Here is a 16,406-nt window from a genome sequence, read left to right as displayed (position 1 = left end):
GGTGATAGTTTATGTAAGAACACTTCTTAGTCCATCTTCATTCATGCCAGAACACCTATACATTGTGCCTGAAAAGCTGCTTCTATTTGCATCCTCTCTGCATAGCTACTCCAGTCACAGCTATTCTCAGTACAGGCCAACAAGGTACTGTCATGTATTTGTTTCATGAAATTCATTTAAACTAACACCAGCACTTGCTATCTTTTAGCTTTCCTTTAGCCTGGCTTATGTTGTCTCACCGTCATGACATTGAGATGGAACAATGTGTGCTTGGTGAAGTATGTTGGCTGATATTTGATTATAGTGATATTGGATTGCACCAGATATTGCATCACAAACTACATAACACTCATTTTGACCTCTGCAATTCTTATGGAAAGCAAGACAATCCATGGATATCAAATCACTAGGATATGGAATCACATTACCTTACAGTATGTAGGGTTAAATGTGTTGATAAAAATGTCTTTATATATTTTACAAATTATTGCATTTTATATTCCATATATTTTGGCTGTCTTCCATTGCCTTTATAGAAGATTACATATTTTGAAAATAGCTTTGTCCCAGGTGAGAGACATTTGTTTACATTTGAAAATGTAACTAAGTGTGTTATGCAGGAGCACACTACATTTTGTTATGGCACAATTTAACGGAGGAGACCCAGCCATCCTTTGAGACGACATTAAAGTCAAGAGCCGTATCTGAAACCTGTAGCATCAAGTTCACCTGTGAGGTGTCAGGTAAACTCTCCCCTGGTGTGTGAGTGGGCGCAATACGTTGTTTGTAATAGCCTACATACTTTGTTGTTGTACTTGCTAACCACTATTATCTATCTGAAGATTTTACAGTAAGTGTGAAATGTAGTCTCTATAACTGTTTCTCTGTTTCAATTTGACTCCAGGTCACCCCGCTCCTGAAGTGACATGGTATAAAGATAATTTGCAATTGGACAGATACTGTGGACTACCTAAATACAACATTTCCCACAATGGACAAAACCATTCACTGCACATTTACAAGTATGTATCAAGATCATGATGTTCATTTGTATTGAAGATGTTAAACATTATCATATTGATGTCAGTTTGGTTTGTATTGATGCACACAAATATTATTTTTTTAAATTGTGCAGCAACTGTATAATGCAAGTATCTATGATTTGTTTTCTTTACAGTTGCACTGTGGAGGATGCAGCCATCTACCAGGCGTCAGCCAGGAACAACAAAGGCATTGTGTCCTGCTCTGGAGTCCTTGAGGTGGGGACGATGAGCGAATACAAGATCCACCAGCAGTACTTCGCCAAGATCAAACTGAAGGCCGAAAACACACGCAGAGAGCTGGAAGAGCCCAAGCCGTGGGACAAGGAGAACCACGGGTCTCCTGGTAGTCGGCAGGAAACACTGAGGACCATCAGTCCAGACCGGTCCCAGAGGAAGCGACGGTCCCCTATGGACCCCAGCCTCAGTGCCCCCAGCTTTATGGAGGATGAAGTGGTTGAGGAGAGCACTCAGGCTCATGCTGGGGAGGCAGAGGCCAGGCTACAGGACACACCTGTGGTGGGAGAAGAAAAACGGGAATCTAACAGGGCTGGGTCTTCCAATGTCAATGGACAGGCAGCCATTACAGAAAATAGCAGCAACAAAGGCCGGACGTATGTTTACGATTCAGTGCAGAAGTCTTTTGCTCCACACACACCAAAAGCATCACTGGCCAAGAAGACGATAAAGATCTCCAATGGAGAGAATAGTGGGATGACGGCTGATAGCCAAGCAGGGAAGAAGCCTGAGGAGAGAGGGATGAGTGAAGAAGGAGAGGTCAGTGGGACACCCTGTCTGGTTGAGTCCTCACCCTCACTGGGGTCATCAGAAGAGGCCCTGGAAGTGGAGAGGGCTGTTGAAACTTCAGCCTCAAAGACAGAGAATGTAAAATACATGAATCAGTCTGAGAGAGCCCCACTGAACAACACTGTGTCAATAATGGAAGAAGTGAAGGTCCAAGTGAAGGAGAAAGTACCTGTACAAACCCCACCACACAATGGAGAGCCTAGCATCCTGTCTCCCTCTACTGGGCTCCTCTCTACAGGGGAAACCATCTCAGGGAATAAGAGTCAGAATGCTGCAGTGGCTCAGGTAACCCAAAATGTTGTAAATAACAATATTATGGGGAGTACAGTTTCTCCTGTCACCTCATCACAACTAAGTCCTTCAGCTAAACTAAAACCACAACCAAGTCCTTCAGCTAAACTAAAACTACAACCAAATCCTTCAGCTAAATTAAAACCACAACCAAGTCCTTCAGCTAAACTAAAACCACAACCAAGTCCTCCTTCAGCGAAATTACAATCACAACCACGTCAACCAAGTCCTCCTTCTGTGACGTCACAACCACAACCAAGTCCTTCAGCAAAACCACAGCCACAACCAAATCCTCCTTCTGCGAAACTACAACCACACCCATGTCAATCAAGCCCTTCCGTAAAATCACAACTAGGCCCCTCATTACCACCACAACCAGATCCTCCTTCTGGGAAACTACAACCACAACCACGTCATTCAAGTCCTTCAGTAAAACTACAACCAGGTCCCTCAGTAACACCACAACCACAACCAGATCCTCCTTCTGCGAAACTACAACTACAACCACAACCACAAATACGTCAACCAAGTCCTTCAGAGAAACTCCAAGCAAGTCCTTATGCGAAACCACAATCACAACAGAGTCCTTCTGCAAAACTACAACCACAACCACGTCAACCAAGTCCTTCAATGAAATTACAACGACAACCACTTCAACCAAGTCCTTCCCCGAATTTACAACCACAACCAAGTTCCTCTGTCACACCACAACCACAAGCAAGTCCTTCAGTAACAACTCCACAGGTTTTGAGCAACACACCAGAGAACATTAAAACCCATCAAAGCAACGTAACAGACATTGAGGTAGACGATAAGCCTTCTGTCCTGGAACACCTAAACAGCACCACTACTCCCCTAAAAGGTCAAACTAAATGCCCGGGGAAGGATTCAGCATCAGTGCTTGAGGTGCTAAACTCAGATACTTATTCCATCCATGGAACTGGAACTGCAGTTGAAGTTGCTGGGGAATCAGTGGAGTCAGTACTAACATCACCCTGTAAGAGCAGCGAGGCTGTCTCTGCCTTGCCTCAGCGTCTGTGTGAACAGTCAGGAGATCAGCTGTCTGTGGAGGAAACAAGCACGTGCCTAAAGAATGTGTCTTTGTCTCGGCTGCCTGCGCAGCTGGGTGGGGAGGTGAGTGTCTCTGCCCTGTCCCTATGAGCTCATGGAGTGCCTAACGTTTCCAAAACACACCAGCCAGATCAGATCAGTAACACAAGCATCCACAGGGCTATTATTAGACTTTACAAGTATGCCCCTCTCTGTGTGACAAGACGTATGTGTAATGATGCATGTGCTGGCACGGACAGCAGGCATATTACCACTGCTACATATCGAATGGCTGAAAACATGAGTATAGAAATCACAGAGTACCTCAAGGCTTCTGTTGTGCGTATGATTTGTGCAATAAGGATTTTGGAAGGTCAACAATCTTAGCTTGTGTGACAGTGTGGGGCTTTAAGGCGACTGTGAATGGTCTTGGTGGTGGAAAACACATAGCATGAGAGTGAAAAGCACAATGGAACAGATGGTACAGCAATGATGCCTTAAAAGGTTTTGGATTTGTCCAGACATAGAGGCATGATGGGTAATATTTTTGCTATCCTTGAGAGTTGAGCTGCACTGTTATCCTCATCTTTTAGTTACACTGTTGGTCACAGCCATGCCAAACAGAGAGGAAGATGATGTCGTTTTTGTCTCTCATCCAAAGAGGTGTAAATCATTTTAGGCATTGATTATTTTTTCTCTCTAAAGAAGACATTTATGATTTCCTACTATTTGGGCTTTTTGAAACACTGCATCTTCTACTGAACCCAAGAAAAGGAAGGTATGGAAACAAAGTACTGTGAAAATAGTGCTGAGACAGACTTCTGTCCACTCTGTTCCATCAAGCACCCCTTTGAATGATCCAAATTACATTGTCTCCCCACTAAACCTAAAAATATTCAATGTTCCATGTCTGTCTGTGCTTAGTCCACTGTCATACTGTGACCACTGTGTGAGAGAGCGAGACAGGTTATAAAGCACTTTCTTGTTTCAATGAAACCAAAGTAGGCCTACAATAGATTTTTGTACAATGTGAGAGCATACTCTCCCTTCTGTACATGTCATTGTAAATGTTCATGTACTCCCCATTTCAATATAATTTGTCAGTTGATTCTTCAAAGGCAATGCATTTTTATTTCACACAAACCATATTTTAGTTCTGTGATATTGAAATCAAAGTAGAAGCAATGTGAATGGTCCTTTCAGTAACTCTGGACTTATCTCATTCACTGATGGAGTGACACATAAGTCACACCGGAGCCAATCCCTCTGGTGCTAATTTCAGCTGACCAATTAGATCTGGTGCTTATTTCAAATGAGTTACTTATCTCTTACTGTTATGTTTATCTAAGACTAAAGGAACATGAGCTCAGACCATGAGTCAATCTCACAACAGATCCACATGCACTCTGCACCTGGTCGAAACATTAGACTACCGTGTCCTGTACTGTGGGACTGCACTGTGTTTGTGAGGGTATTGTTCATCTCCATGGCTCATAAAAGGACATATTAAGTGAAGTAATAATCATCTCATAATCAAATGAGTGCAGCTTAACAACTACACCCCAGTACCACTATTAGACAGTAATCAAATATTTCTATCTGAGGGGTTGAACCTGTGTGAATTATAGTGATTTGACTACAAGCCATAACTGTCAAGTCAAGAACAGTTTGTGAGATAGTAACAGAGTTATAACTGGAAAACAGGATTGCTTCATCCATTGACCAGGTTCCAGTTAGTAAATATGTCTGAGCACTCAGCACTTAACACGAGAGTGAGCTCAAAATTGAAAACAAGATTCATTCATTAGATACATTACATGACCAAAAGTATGTGGACACCTGCTTGTCGAACATCTCATTCCAAAATCATGGGCATTAATATGGAGTTGGTCCACCCTTTGCTGCTATAACAGCCTCCACTCTTCTGGGAAGGCTTTCCACTAGATGTTGGAATATTGCTGCGGAGACTTGCGTCCATTAATCTACAAGAGCATTAGTGTGATCAGGCACCTGTCTTGGGTGATTAGGGCTGGCTCGCTGTCGGCATTCCAATTCATCCCAAATGTGTTCGATTGGGTTGAGGTCAGGGCTGTGTGCAGGCCAGTCATGTTCTTCCACACGCTTTGTGCATGGGGTATTGTCATGCTGAAACAGGAAGGGGCCTTCCCAAAACTGTTGCCACAAAGTTGGAAGCACAGAATCTAGAATGTCAATCTATGCTGTGGCGTTAAGATTTCCATTCACTGGAACTAAGGGGCCTAGCCCAAACCATGAAAAACAGCCCCAGACCATTATTCCTCCACCAAACTTTACAGTTGGCACTAAGCATTCAGACAGGTAGCATTCTCCTGGCATCCGCCACACCTAGATTTGTCTGTCGGACTGACAGATGGTGAAGCATGATTCATGATTTCAGAGAAAGTGTTTCCACTGCTCCAGTGTCCAATGGCAGCGAGCTTTACACCACTCCAGCCAACGCTTGGCATTGCGCATGGTGATCTTAGGCTTGTGTGTGGCTGCTCGGCCATGGAAACCCATTTCAGAAAGTTCCCGACGAACAGTTATTGTGCTGACAATTTTTACGCGCTACATGCTTCAGCACTCGGGGGTCCCGTTCTGTGAGCTTGTGTGGCCTACCACTTCAAGGCTGAGCCGTTGTTGCTTCTAGACGTTTCCACTTCACAGTAACAGCACTTACAGTTGACCTGGGCATCTCTAGCAGGGCACAAATTTGACGAACTGACTTGTTGAAAATGTGGCATCCTATGACAGTTCCATGTTGAAAGTCATTGAGCTCTTCAGTAAGGTCATTCTACTGCCAATGTTTGTCTATAGAGATCACATGGCGGTGTGCTCAATTGTATACACCTGTCAGCAACGGGTGTGGCTAAAATAGTCAAATCCACTAATTTGAAGGGGTGTCCACATATATACACTACCGTTCAAAAGTTTGGGGTCACTCCGGGATGCTGGTCTTCTAGGCAAAGTTGCAAAGAAAAACTCATATCTCAGACTGGCCAATAAAAATAAAAGATTAAGATGGGCAAAAGAACACAGACACTGGACAGAGGAACTCTGCCTAGAAGGCCAGCATCCCGGAGTCGCCTCTTCACTGTTGACGTTGAGTCTGGTGTTTTGCTAGTAGTAAACACATCTGCAGGCGACAGAGCTTTGCACATTGTGGATGTGGAATGTATTTCAGTTTGTCGGAGAAAAGGTCAAGCCTTTGTTGTTATTTCCATAGTCTTTAACACTTACAGCAGTCTCTTTGGTGACTTGTTCATAAGATAACACGTTTAAGTTTTTGATGTGTATATAACAATGATGTGTGTTTATGTGTCATGGATATGACTGTAGCAAAGTATTTACAGAATGTAAATCTGTCTCTGCTTTTATTGTTTATTGTGCCTCAAGGTTACACAGAACCACAGACAGACAGAGAGAGAGTGGAAGGGAACACCTGTCGGGCAAGAACCTGTAATACTAACCATCCGGAGAAAGCTGGACGGACAATCACCTTCGCCACGACAACGTTCTCCATCGTCATCGGACAGAGAAGTCACAGCAAATGCCAATAAACGATCTCCTACTTTGCACATTCCTCCGAGCCAATCGGCCTCTGACAAAATGACGCAGGGCACACAGGATCATTCCAGGGGATCAAATGAGAGCCATACATTACCTTTTACAGAGTCACTAAAGTCACCCCTGGAAAGCCCGGGTGTTGGTGAGAAAACCTTGGGGTGTAGTGTTTCCTCAGTAGGCCAGCAAGGCCAAGTTGAGATAGCTATAAAAACCGTTGGTGAGACAGAAATACAAGTTGACGTTAAAGTACAGGGTAATAATTTGGCTGAGTTATATGCACAGGGAGACAGTTATGAGAGAAGAGTTGACATGGAAACTGTTTATAAAGTTAGCAAAGTTCAGGAAGGTGAAATTGAAAGACTTACTAAAGCACCTGAAAAGAAAACCGTTGAAAGTATAGCAGTGGCTGTATGGGATGAGAAGAGTATACCTGTGTTGAAGATAGCAGAATGCCAAGATCTTTCTCTAAATCCCCGCTTTCAGCCTATTATTCCAGACACATCACAGACGGCTGACACAACAACAAGTGTCCCAAACACAAACATCTCAGAGCAACAAACAAAAGCCCCAACACCTGTAGCCAAAGTCATGTCTATTGCCGAGATTCTAAGGTCACAAATGGAGAAAAGTGCCCCTACAGAAGTAAGTCCAGTGTCACCCATTTCAGATGCACCCATTTCAGTGGCACTTATTTCAGTAGCTACCATTTCAATGCCCCTTATACAAAGTCTAAACACAGACCAACAACCTAAATGTCCCCCATCAACTGACATACAGGATGTGAGAATGCAAAGTCCAGAGTTGAGGATGGATGAGACAGAGTACAGGCAGGAACCTGAGAAAGACACTTGTAAGAAGGAAACCAATATGTCTGTCAGTTCTATTTCAGTTTCAAATGTAGAATATAGATTTAATACCTCTGAACCAGAACGAGTTGAGTCCCCCATAGTTAGTCCTATGACTGAAGCCTCACCTAAAGCTTTTGTTATTCCTCCTATCTCTATTGTAGACATGTATGGCACTTTAGAGAACAGTAATCCTCCTGTATGTATAGTAATGGACATTGAAAGTGTCATGGATACAGAGCGGGAACATCTTTTGGATCATAATGCTGATATTAGTCTGGCTGCGAATAAGGATGGTCAAAAAGAATCTTCTCTTGTTACTCCTGAGCAGAAGCCCTTGGACACTACAGTTCCTCCTCCATCCATCTCATCTGTTACCTTTCCTGCAGAGAAACAACAAACACTAGAAAATACAGTCAAAGGGATGGATTCTTCACCATCACTGCCTCCAGTGTTCAGCAGTCAACATGGCAGAGACCAAAGGTGTGCTTCTCCCCTTTCGGAGCGTTCCACAGAATCTAGCTCACTTCCTAGTGCCACTGAGAACCAACGTTTTTCTACAAAAAATACAGGATTTATAAACAACTTTGCAACCCCAACATTGCAACCTGTCAGTGAAAAACGGAGAGACTCTTCACCAGATACTGGCATGATTTTTGGTTGGAGTGAAGCATGCAAACCTGATGTTCCTCAGCCTGGTCCTCAGACTGTACGAAGGTTTGATACCAACGGGTTCCCCAAGTAGTGAGACACAAGGGTCAGTACCTGTTCCCACCATTCCGTTGGATAGCAAAAACTCTCCATCCAAGGAGGTGAAAGTTGAGGAATATTCAAAGCCAGACTCTTCAACATCTGTCTCAGTCACTGAAAGCAGTACTGGCCTGCTGAAGGGATCAGACAGTGTGTCCCCCATGCCCTCAGCCACCCCAAAGGAGCTGGCCTCCGGCGCTAGACGCAAAATCTTAATCCCGAAACCCAAAGGAGAGGACCCTGGAGCTGTTGCTTCACAGATTGACACCCAGAGCCCCCAGAGAGAGGAGGTCCTCAGGATGAGCTCCAGGCTATCCCAGAGTCCTCCTCTCCCATGTCCCCTGGGCTGTCCCGCAGGTCGCCCCTGCTGCAGCCCCCCAATGGCCAGCGCACCCCTCCAACAGAGAGACGCTCCCCACTGCTCAGTAGGAGGAAGCTGGCTCCAACTCCAGAGACCCTCAAACAGAGCCAGGAACCTGCCCTGGAGACAACCAGCACTACCAAGACTGAGGAGAAACCAGCTGAGAAGGACAAGCATAACCCATTCAAAGGTAAACTCCTTTCAAGATATATCAGCTTAGTGTAAAAAAAAGGGGTGAATGATGTTGGCATACTTTTAGAGAGTAGCTAGTCTTATTCAACTAAATTAACCATTGGAGTCAGTGTAGTTTCTTTGGCTAACCTCCAGTAGGGAGTGCTATCGAGAGCCTTCGTGCTTCCTCTGTTTGCTTTGACACTGTCCGAGATGGATCGTCAGTTATAGATATAGATTTAATAGAACTGGCTTGCAACCTCTAAACCTGGCAATTTGACTGGGGATGCTTGTTCTATTCATTCTATTTCTATGAGGCCAGCTACTTGCCAGGTGGGATTAAATGGAGTCTTAACTGAAATAGTATCCATATTACTTTAAAGTTAGGAAGCTGAAACATAAGAAAGTGTTTATCTTTACCTAGTTGTGCCTGTCTATCGGGAGTCCCTCTCTTACTGGCACTAATCTCTCTTTCTCCCCCCTCTTTCTCCAGCTCCTCAGGTCATCAGGAAGATTAGAGGAGAGCCCTTCTCAGATGCGGCAGGACATCTGAAGCTGTGGTGCCAGTTCTTCAACGTTCTTAGTGACTCCACAATTAAGTGGATCAGGGATGAGGGGGAGATCGCTGAGGTTAAAAGAAGGTGAGTCCTCCATGCAGGCTGCCTTGACGTGAAATGCTGTAGCCAAAATTTGGAAAATAGTGTTTATAAAAGGGATTCAACAATAAAATAATCACGATCAAAAACAGTTTTCCTAGATGGCAACAATGATAAGGTGTTGTAGAGACACCGTGTGACTGACCAATTCTAGTTAGAGCTTTCTGAAACTCTGTTTATTTTGCTGTTCTGTCCATCCCTGACTCCTGTGTGTTTCCCAGTGCAGGAGATGAGACTCAGGTAGCGTTGGCTATTGTCCAGACGTCCAGCAGAGACTGTGGAGTTTATGGCTGCACCATCACTAATGAATACGGGACAGACACAACAGATTACCTACTGAGTGTTGACAGTATGTACACTAGTGTCTCAGTTCAATCTCTGAAGTTTGACTTGTTTCAACACGTTATCTCCTATATCTTTATATCTCTTATCTCTCATTCTGTCGACTAGAATCTATTTTTTTGCAGTACTCTCTGTTGTGTTTTATCTCCTATATCTTTATATCTCTTATCTCTCATTCTGTCGACTAGAATCTATTTTTTGCAGTACTCAGTACTTCAGTACATATTTTATCTCCTATATCTTTCAAAGTTTTATTTGTCACATGCACATGTACAGTGAAATGCTAAACTTGCAAGCCCTTCCCAACAGTGCAGTATTCAATGTCAAATAGTATAACAAAAAAACTGGAGAAATAAGAAATAAGAGAGGAAGCAAAATAAATAGAAGAATGTAAGTTATATACAGGGTCAATGCCAGTACCACATTTACAATGTGCAGGAATACTGGAGTAGTTTGATTGATATGTATGTGTGTGGGTGTTAGTGTGGGTGTGTGAGTGTGCTAGAAAGTCAGTGTAGGTGTGATAGGTGGATATGCATAAACTGGGCTGAAAAGTGACTGGTAGCAGGAATATATAAACACTTAGCATCTCACAAGCTCTTATTCTTTCTACTCTGTCTTTTTTTGCAGTACTCTCTGGCATGTTTCAGCGTGAGGATCAAGAAGGTAAGATTACAGTTTGTCTATTATTTGTTAGGATGTAATTGATGTTCAATACTGTCTGGTCACACCCCATCATTTGCCTTGTGAGGCACCTGATCCCCAAGCTTACATGAATGGTTAGCGCCGTTCAACTAGCCATTCGTGGAAGCTTGCAGGATCAGGTGGCTCACGATGCAGCCTCATAATACCACTTCCAGTGCATTATATTTGATGATGTTACTATCTTTCCTCTCCACAGTGGGAGAGGAGATAGAGATGAGTCCACTACTGTTCACCAAGGGCCTGGCTGACTCTGGCGTCTGGGGAAGTAAGTTCTTTGGGCGTATCATGATGGAGGAGGCCCATATAGGAGAGGGCTGCTCCCACAAGGCCTGCAGAGTGAAGGTCATCTATGGGCTGGAGCCAGTGTTTGAGTCTGGGACCACATGTTACATCAAGGTGAAGAGCCCCATCGCCTACTACGGAGTCAAGGAGGAGAGCAACCTGGTCGAGAGGAACCTGGCAATCACCCAACAGGTGAAGGGTTTTACTTCTTTAACATAAAGTAAATGTTTAATGAGAATCAATGGAAATTGGGCCAATGTAATGATATTATTAATGTTATGAAAGGAATCAAAGCTCTGATCCCGAACCCAATTAAAGTTTTTCTGTCTGATCATGAATGCAATCTTCTTTCCATAAAGGAATGTAGACTTCAGAACATCGCTCGTGAATACTGCAAGATCTTTGCTGCGGAATGTAGGGTGATAGGAACCTTTGGAGAAGTGCTGGAGTGAGTGAGATCATCAAAATGATACAAAACTTGCACATAAAAACAATGTTTTTTCATATTATTTCACTACTTTGTTTAGCCTTCTGTCATACCACAGTGTGTGTATGTTCTTGGTTACACAGAGTGATCCCAGTCCACCATATGTATCGGCCTGCCAACACCATTCCCCATGCCACGGTGGAGTCTGACCTGAAGGGGGTCTATCTGAGGTACTGTCTGATGGACGCTACGGGCCGGCTGGTCATGAGAACTGGCTCAGAGGCGGCACTGAAGTGTTGTACTCTGCAGCACTGGATCCTCCAGTGGACCAATGGAAACCTGCTGCTCACTCGGATGGAAGGTACAGTGTCCATAGTCTCGGATGACTAACTCTAGCAGGACAATGCTTTGGCTGAATAACAGAACAGGTGAAATGAACTGTAATTGTGATTGTGCTGCAGGTGTTGACTTCAAGATCACAAACATTGGAATTTCCATCAAATCGAAAGGGTTGGTAGGCCTATAATTTTTCTGTTGTATTTTCTGAACATTGTGTTCTAGAGATATTCATGACTACATAGACCATTTACAATTACAATTACAAATACTGGAATAACAAAATCTGGCACGAAGCTCTGTCAACAAACTGTTCCTTTACTCATCTGTAACATTGAATCTGTTGTTATTATTCCAGGTACCAAAGTCTCACGATCACAGAGAACCCCAATGTGTTTGAGCAGTTTGTCTCTCAGCACAAGTGTAACTACTACTGCGGCCTCCTCAGGCTGAGATCCCTGAAGACACAGGACTCCCTGCAGACCCCAGCCAAACCCAAGTGCTCCAGGAGCCCCCTGCTCCACCGCAAGATGGGCAGCTCCTCCAGGTATGAACCACTGCCATTGTGCCCTTCAGCAAGGCACTTAAAGGACAACTCCACCCAAAAACTATTGTTTGGTATTTGTTTCATTAGTCTTTTGTTGATATAGTCCCAAAATGTTTTGCATGTCAGCAATCAGGTTTTCAAGATATAGAAATCTGGCCTGAATAATGCATTTAGCATCAGAGGATGCAAACGCAGCATCAGAGGATGCAAACGCAGCATCAGAGGATGCAAAATGCATAATTCAGGCAAGATTTCTGCATTTTGAAAGTTACATATCTTGAAAACTTGATTGCTGACATGAAAACATTTTGGGACTATATCAACAATGGACTAATGAACCAAATACCAAAAGATAGTTTTAGGATGGAGTTTTCCTTTAACCCCCAAATCCGTCTCCATCCAAGGGCGCTGCGCTGTGGCTGACCCTGTAACCTCTCAACGTGTGTGTCTAGGGGTGTTATTAAAAGGGTAGAAGTCGAAGTCTGTGCTAGCCAGACTGATTAATAAAGTACCTATTTTATTCAGTCCCCAGCCCTCCAGGAAGGCCACAGGAAGCCCCGGAGATCAGAAAGCCAGCACAGCCAGAGGACAGCAAAGCCACCGACAAGCACAAGGCCGTTGATGTTCCCAATGTTGTCCGAAGTTAGAAAGCAAGCAACTGCTTTTCTCAATAAAGAGAATAAATGCTGAACCAGATATGGAATTACTGCCAGACTTGTCCTCCCACCTATAGAGCTTTCGGGGAGCTGGGAGACGGTCTGGGATGAAAGGCTGGTGACCCCTCCTCCAAGCCGTGACAGACAGACAGAAAGACAGACAGAGACAGACAGAAAGATGAGATCAGAAGGAGAAAGAGAAGGCCAGGTGAAGGAAGAACTTGAATGTTTCCAGAAATGACAGAGGCTTCATCCACATCTTTTCATGAATTCTGTGTTAAAATAAACAATGAAATGCCACCTCAGTTTTAATGGGCATGTCGCCTCTGTTGCCAGAATCGGAGACAATGAAATGAATGACACACTAGTATGTCCTTCAAATTATTAAATTACACATTAATTTCACTAATGAATACATTCTTAATTTATTGAGTAGATCACATAAAATTTTAGGCTAAAGCTTTCACATTATACAGGGATTCCTATTGCATATAGGTAATAACTGGAAGTAGTAATTCACAGTAGTAATTCACAAGGTTAGCACGCCAGCTCGATTCAGGTCCCAACAGCATGAACATCTAGGGGAAATAAATTTAAAGGGATTGTTATGGAGTTAAAGGTTATCTTCAATGGTGAACAGTGCTCAGGATAATAGTTCTGTTAAGAAAACTATGCCCTAAGAATGTAGCGTATATTGTTTTCCATGACACTGTGAATAAAAACGTGGTGCTTTTTATACTGTAAATGTGCCTACGTTTTCATGTTGCAGTGAATGCTCACGGGATGCAATGGCTGTAAATTAAAATGAAATATATTGAAATGAAGCCTCTTATTGACCAAGGTGTGTTTTTCTCAATGAAACAGAGTGCTACTCTGGAAACCGTTTGACATGTAATGTGTCTCAGTCGTAAATAATGACGTGGGCTAGCCGCTATGTCACTTGCTGTAATCTGACATATAAGTATCTGACATTACAGATGTAGGATCGTAATTTGGTCACCCTGTTGCAGGAGAACTGTACCACTTGGGTAATGATTTACCTTGATGACATATCCATAATATATAAGCATTTCATGAACGTGTTATAACAGATCCCAACCACATTATTAAAGGTTAATTCAATATATCCATAGCCTATCTATAACTTAAGTAATGTCATGCTATACAAGAGCTCATATTTAGGTATCTTAATAGATCCTCATTACAATGACAGTATAGGCCCATGACTTACCTTCTGCTTCTTCTTCTCACTTAGCTCAATGGTACATGAAGATCCCCAAAGGCTTGAATCATAAAGGTACATTTTACGGATCAAATTGTGTAGTTGAGGGTAAAGGTGTACCGGTTCACCAAACCCATGGTTCGATTATATTGGGGTTACGGTTCAGTTTCGGTACAGCGGAAAAAATAGATAGAAACAGTTTTAATTTGTGTTTATTTGGGAAAATACGCTAAATTTAAAGCACCCTATTTGTGGCCAAAGTCCAGTTTCTGTGACGTCATTCACAATGTTTCTGGTATTGTCTGTTGTGACAAGGATTGTTAGGTTGGGCCTCAAGTAGAGGTCTAAAAAGTTGACACGATCCGAAATTAGACTTGGGGCTTTCCCACCCAGTGTAATATGCACAAATAAATGTTTCAATTCAGAGACCCCCTCCGAATGGACCTGAGGACATGGTCGGATCCGAGTGAGGGAAGTAGTAGAAAAATATATTTGAAAGCTACTTTAAACAGAGCTGATTAAGTGCAAAGGAGAGCAGGCGGAGGAGGGGCCTTGCAGTGTGTGTACTCTGAGTGACTGAAACAGGAGCAAGGAGGGAGGGAGAGGCAGAAACCAACCGAGCTGACTTGTGCTAGTAGACTAACTTCTAGCTTGTCATAGCTAGGTTTTTTATCTTCCAATATGATTACGTAGTACCTGTCTTGACTGCATCAATGCGAGAGAAGCTACAAAAATTCATTTATTGCTGCAAACTTCCCGCAAGTTTGTGGCTAATTTGCTGCAAACTAAATAGTGTGCAACAAAATGTTGCCAGAAGTTTGTAAACGTTTGCCACTAGTGGTGAATCTGCAGCAAACATTTGGCAACAATAATATTCACTATCACTAGTGGCAAACAGTTGATGACCAATCAAGGGGATTAGAAACAACTGTTGGAAATTGGAAACCAAGTTAGCTAGCTAGCTACAGTACCTACCAACATTGTCTGGTGAGTGTCTAACTTATTAATTAAACTTTAAAATGGTATTAGCTAAATTATGCCTAGTTAGCAATGTCCTGTTTTATCAGATAGAGTAAACATTTGTTGATACCAGTTTCATTCTGTCTGTGCCACGCCACTGACGTTAGCTATCATATTTGTGCACAATTCATGTGATTGGTAGCTAACTAATGATTTGTTTTTTTTAGGTGTCGTTTAATAACAATATGCATTCGGAAAGTCTTCAGACCCCTTTACTTTTTCCACATTTTGATATGTTACAGCCTTATTCTGATTAAATAAATAAAAATACTAATCACTCGACACACAATACCCCATAATGACAGTGAAAACAGGTTTTTAGAATTTTTTTCAAATGTATTAAAAATAAAAAACAGAAATACCTTATTTACATAAATATTCAGACCCTTTGCTATGAGACTTGAAATTGAGCTCAGGTGCATCCTGTTTCCTTTGATCATCCTTGATATGTTTCTACAACTTGATTGGAGTCCGCCTGTGGTAAATTCAATTGATTGGATGATTTGGAAAGGGACACACCTGTCTATATAATGTCCCACAGTTGACAGTGCAAAAACCAAGCCATGAGGTTGAAGGAATTGTCCGTAGAGCTCAGTGAAGATTGTGTCGAGGCACAGATCTGGGGAGGAGTATAGATAGCTAAGTCCGGCTGGCCAGATAGCTAGGCCTGACTGATATCTCAGAGGGCAAAATTACATTGCGTTCTGTCATCCCCATGCAATAATATACAGCACCAAAGGAGCTATGGATAGTCTACATTAGAGCTGCACGCCACTGATAATAACCTATTTCATTCTTAATCATTCTAATATTTCAGATCAAAAGAGCAAACATATAATTGCTGTAAGACATTCACTTGAAGAAACATCAAATTGAGGGAAATACTGCAATTTCAGTCAAAAGGGAATATAATTCCCTTGTTCATGGATTGGATATGTCTGACAAAGAGTAGTACAATATGTAATGTATGACAGACACTGTACTACTAACTCATTTAGAAACCAATGGGTTTATAGATTCAAATAGTCAGTGCACAGCTGCTGATGTAGCTGTGAATTATACCAGAAACCACATATGTTCTCAGCACCTCAAATTAACAGCACCTCAAGTGTTCGTATTCTGTACACTAGATGTCAGCATAGCACAAACAGAGACAATTTACTAAAGTAAAACTAAAATTGAGTGGTAGTTACTTTTCTTATATTACTAAAGCACTTAAATATTGTTTTGTATAGTTTCTATATATCAGCAGTGTTTGGGGGTGAAATTGCCCAAGTTCATCAATGTTATTATTCATGATTCCCTGTGGTTTT

General features: G+C 42.5%; 2 protein-coding genes across 3 annotated transcripts in view; both read left to right on the top strand.

Annotated features, from left to right (window-relative positions):
- The window catches only part of LOC112246930 (protein piccolo), a 14,505-nt gene extending 6,141 nt beyond the window's left edge, over positions 1–8,364 (top strand). Inside the window, exons 3-7 of one of the 2 annotated variants that reach the window (XM_042321223.1) lie at positions 106–144; positions 621–743; positions 905–1,022; positions 1,178–3,272; positions 6,603–8,364. In XM_042321223.1, the coding sequence (XP_042177157.1) occupies positions 106–144; positions 621–743; positions 905–1,022; positions 1,178–3,272; positions 6,603–8,363 (4,136 nt within the window). In that variant the 3' untranslated portion in view covers position 8,364. The remainder of the gene's footprint in view (positions 1–105; positions 145–620; positions 744–904; positions 1,023–1,177; positions 3,273–6,602) is intronic. The other variant, XM_042321224.1, reaches the window with a different exon arrangement.
- A 317-nt stretch (positions 8,365–8,681) lies between these two features.
- On the top strand, positions 8,682–13,675 carry LOC112246931 (alpha-protein kinase 3). The gene is made up of 10 exons (XM_042321225.1): positions 8,682–8,919; positions 9,394–9,541; positions 9,778–9,905; positions 10,529–10,564; positions 10,800–11,077; positions 11,245–11,333; positions 11,456–11,673; positions 11,774–11,822; positions 12,007–12,195; positions 12,721–13,675. The coding sequence occupies exons 1-10, from the start codon at positions 8,703–8,705 to the stop codon at positions 12,815–12,817; spliced, it is 1,449 nt and encodes a 482-aa protein (XP_042177159.1). The 5' UTR covers positions 8,682–8,702; the 3' UTR covers positions 12,818–13,675.
- Positions 13,676–16,406: the final 2,731 nt, after the last annotated feature.

The sequence above is a fragment of the Oncorhynchus tshawytscha genome, linkage group LG04 (genome assembly GCF_018296145.1).
Source record: "Oncorhynchus tshawytscha isolate Ot180627B linkage group LG04, Otsh_v2.0, whole genome shotgun sequence".
NCBI lineage: Eukaryota > Metazoa > Chordata > Actinopteri > Salmoniformes > Salmonidae > Oncorhynchus > Oncorhynchus tshawytscha.
This window is presented reverse-complemented; position numbering and strand designations above follow the sequence as displayed.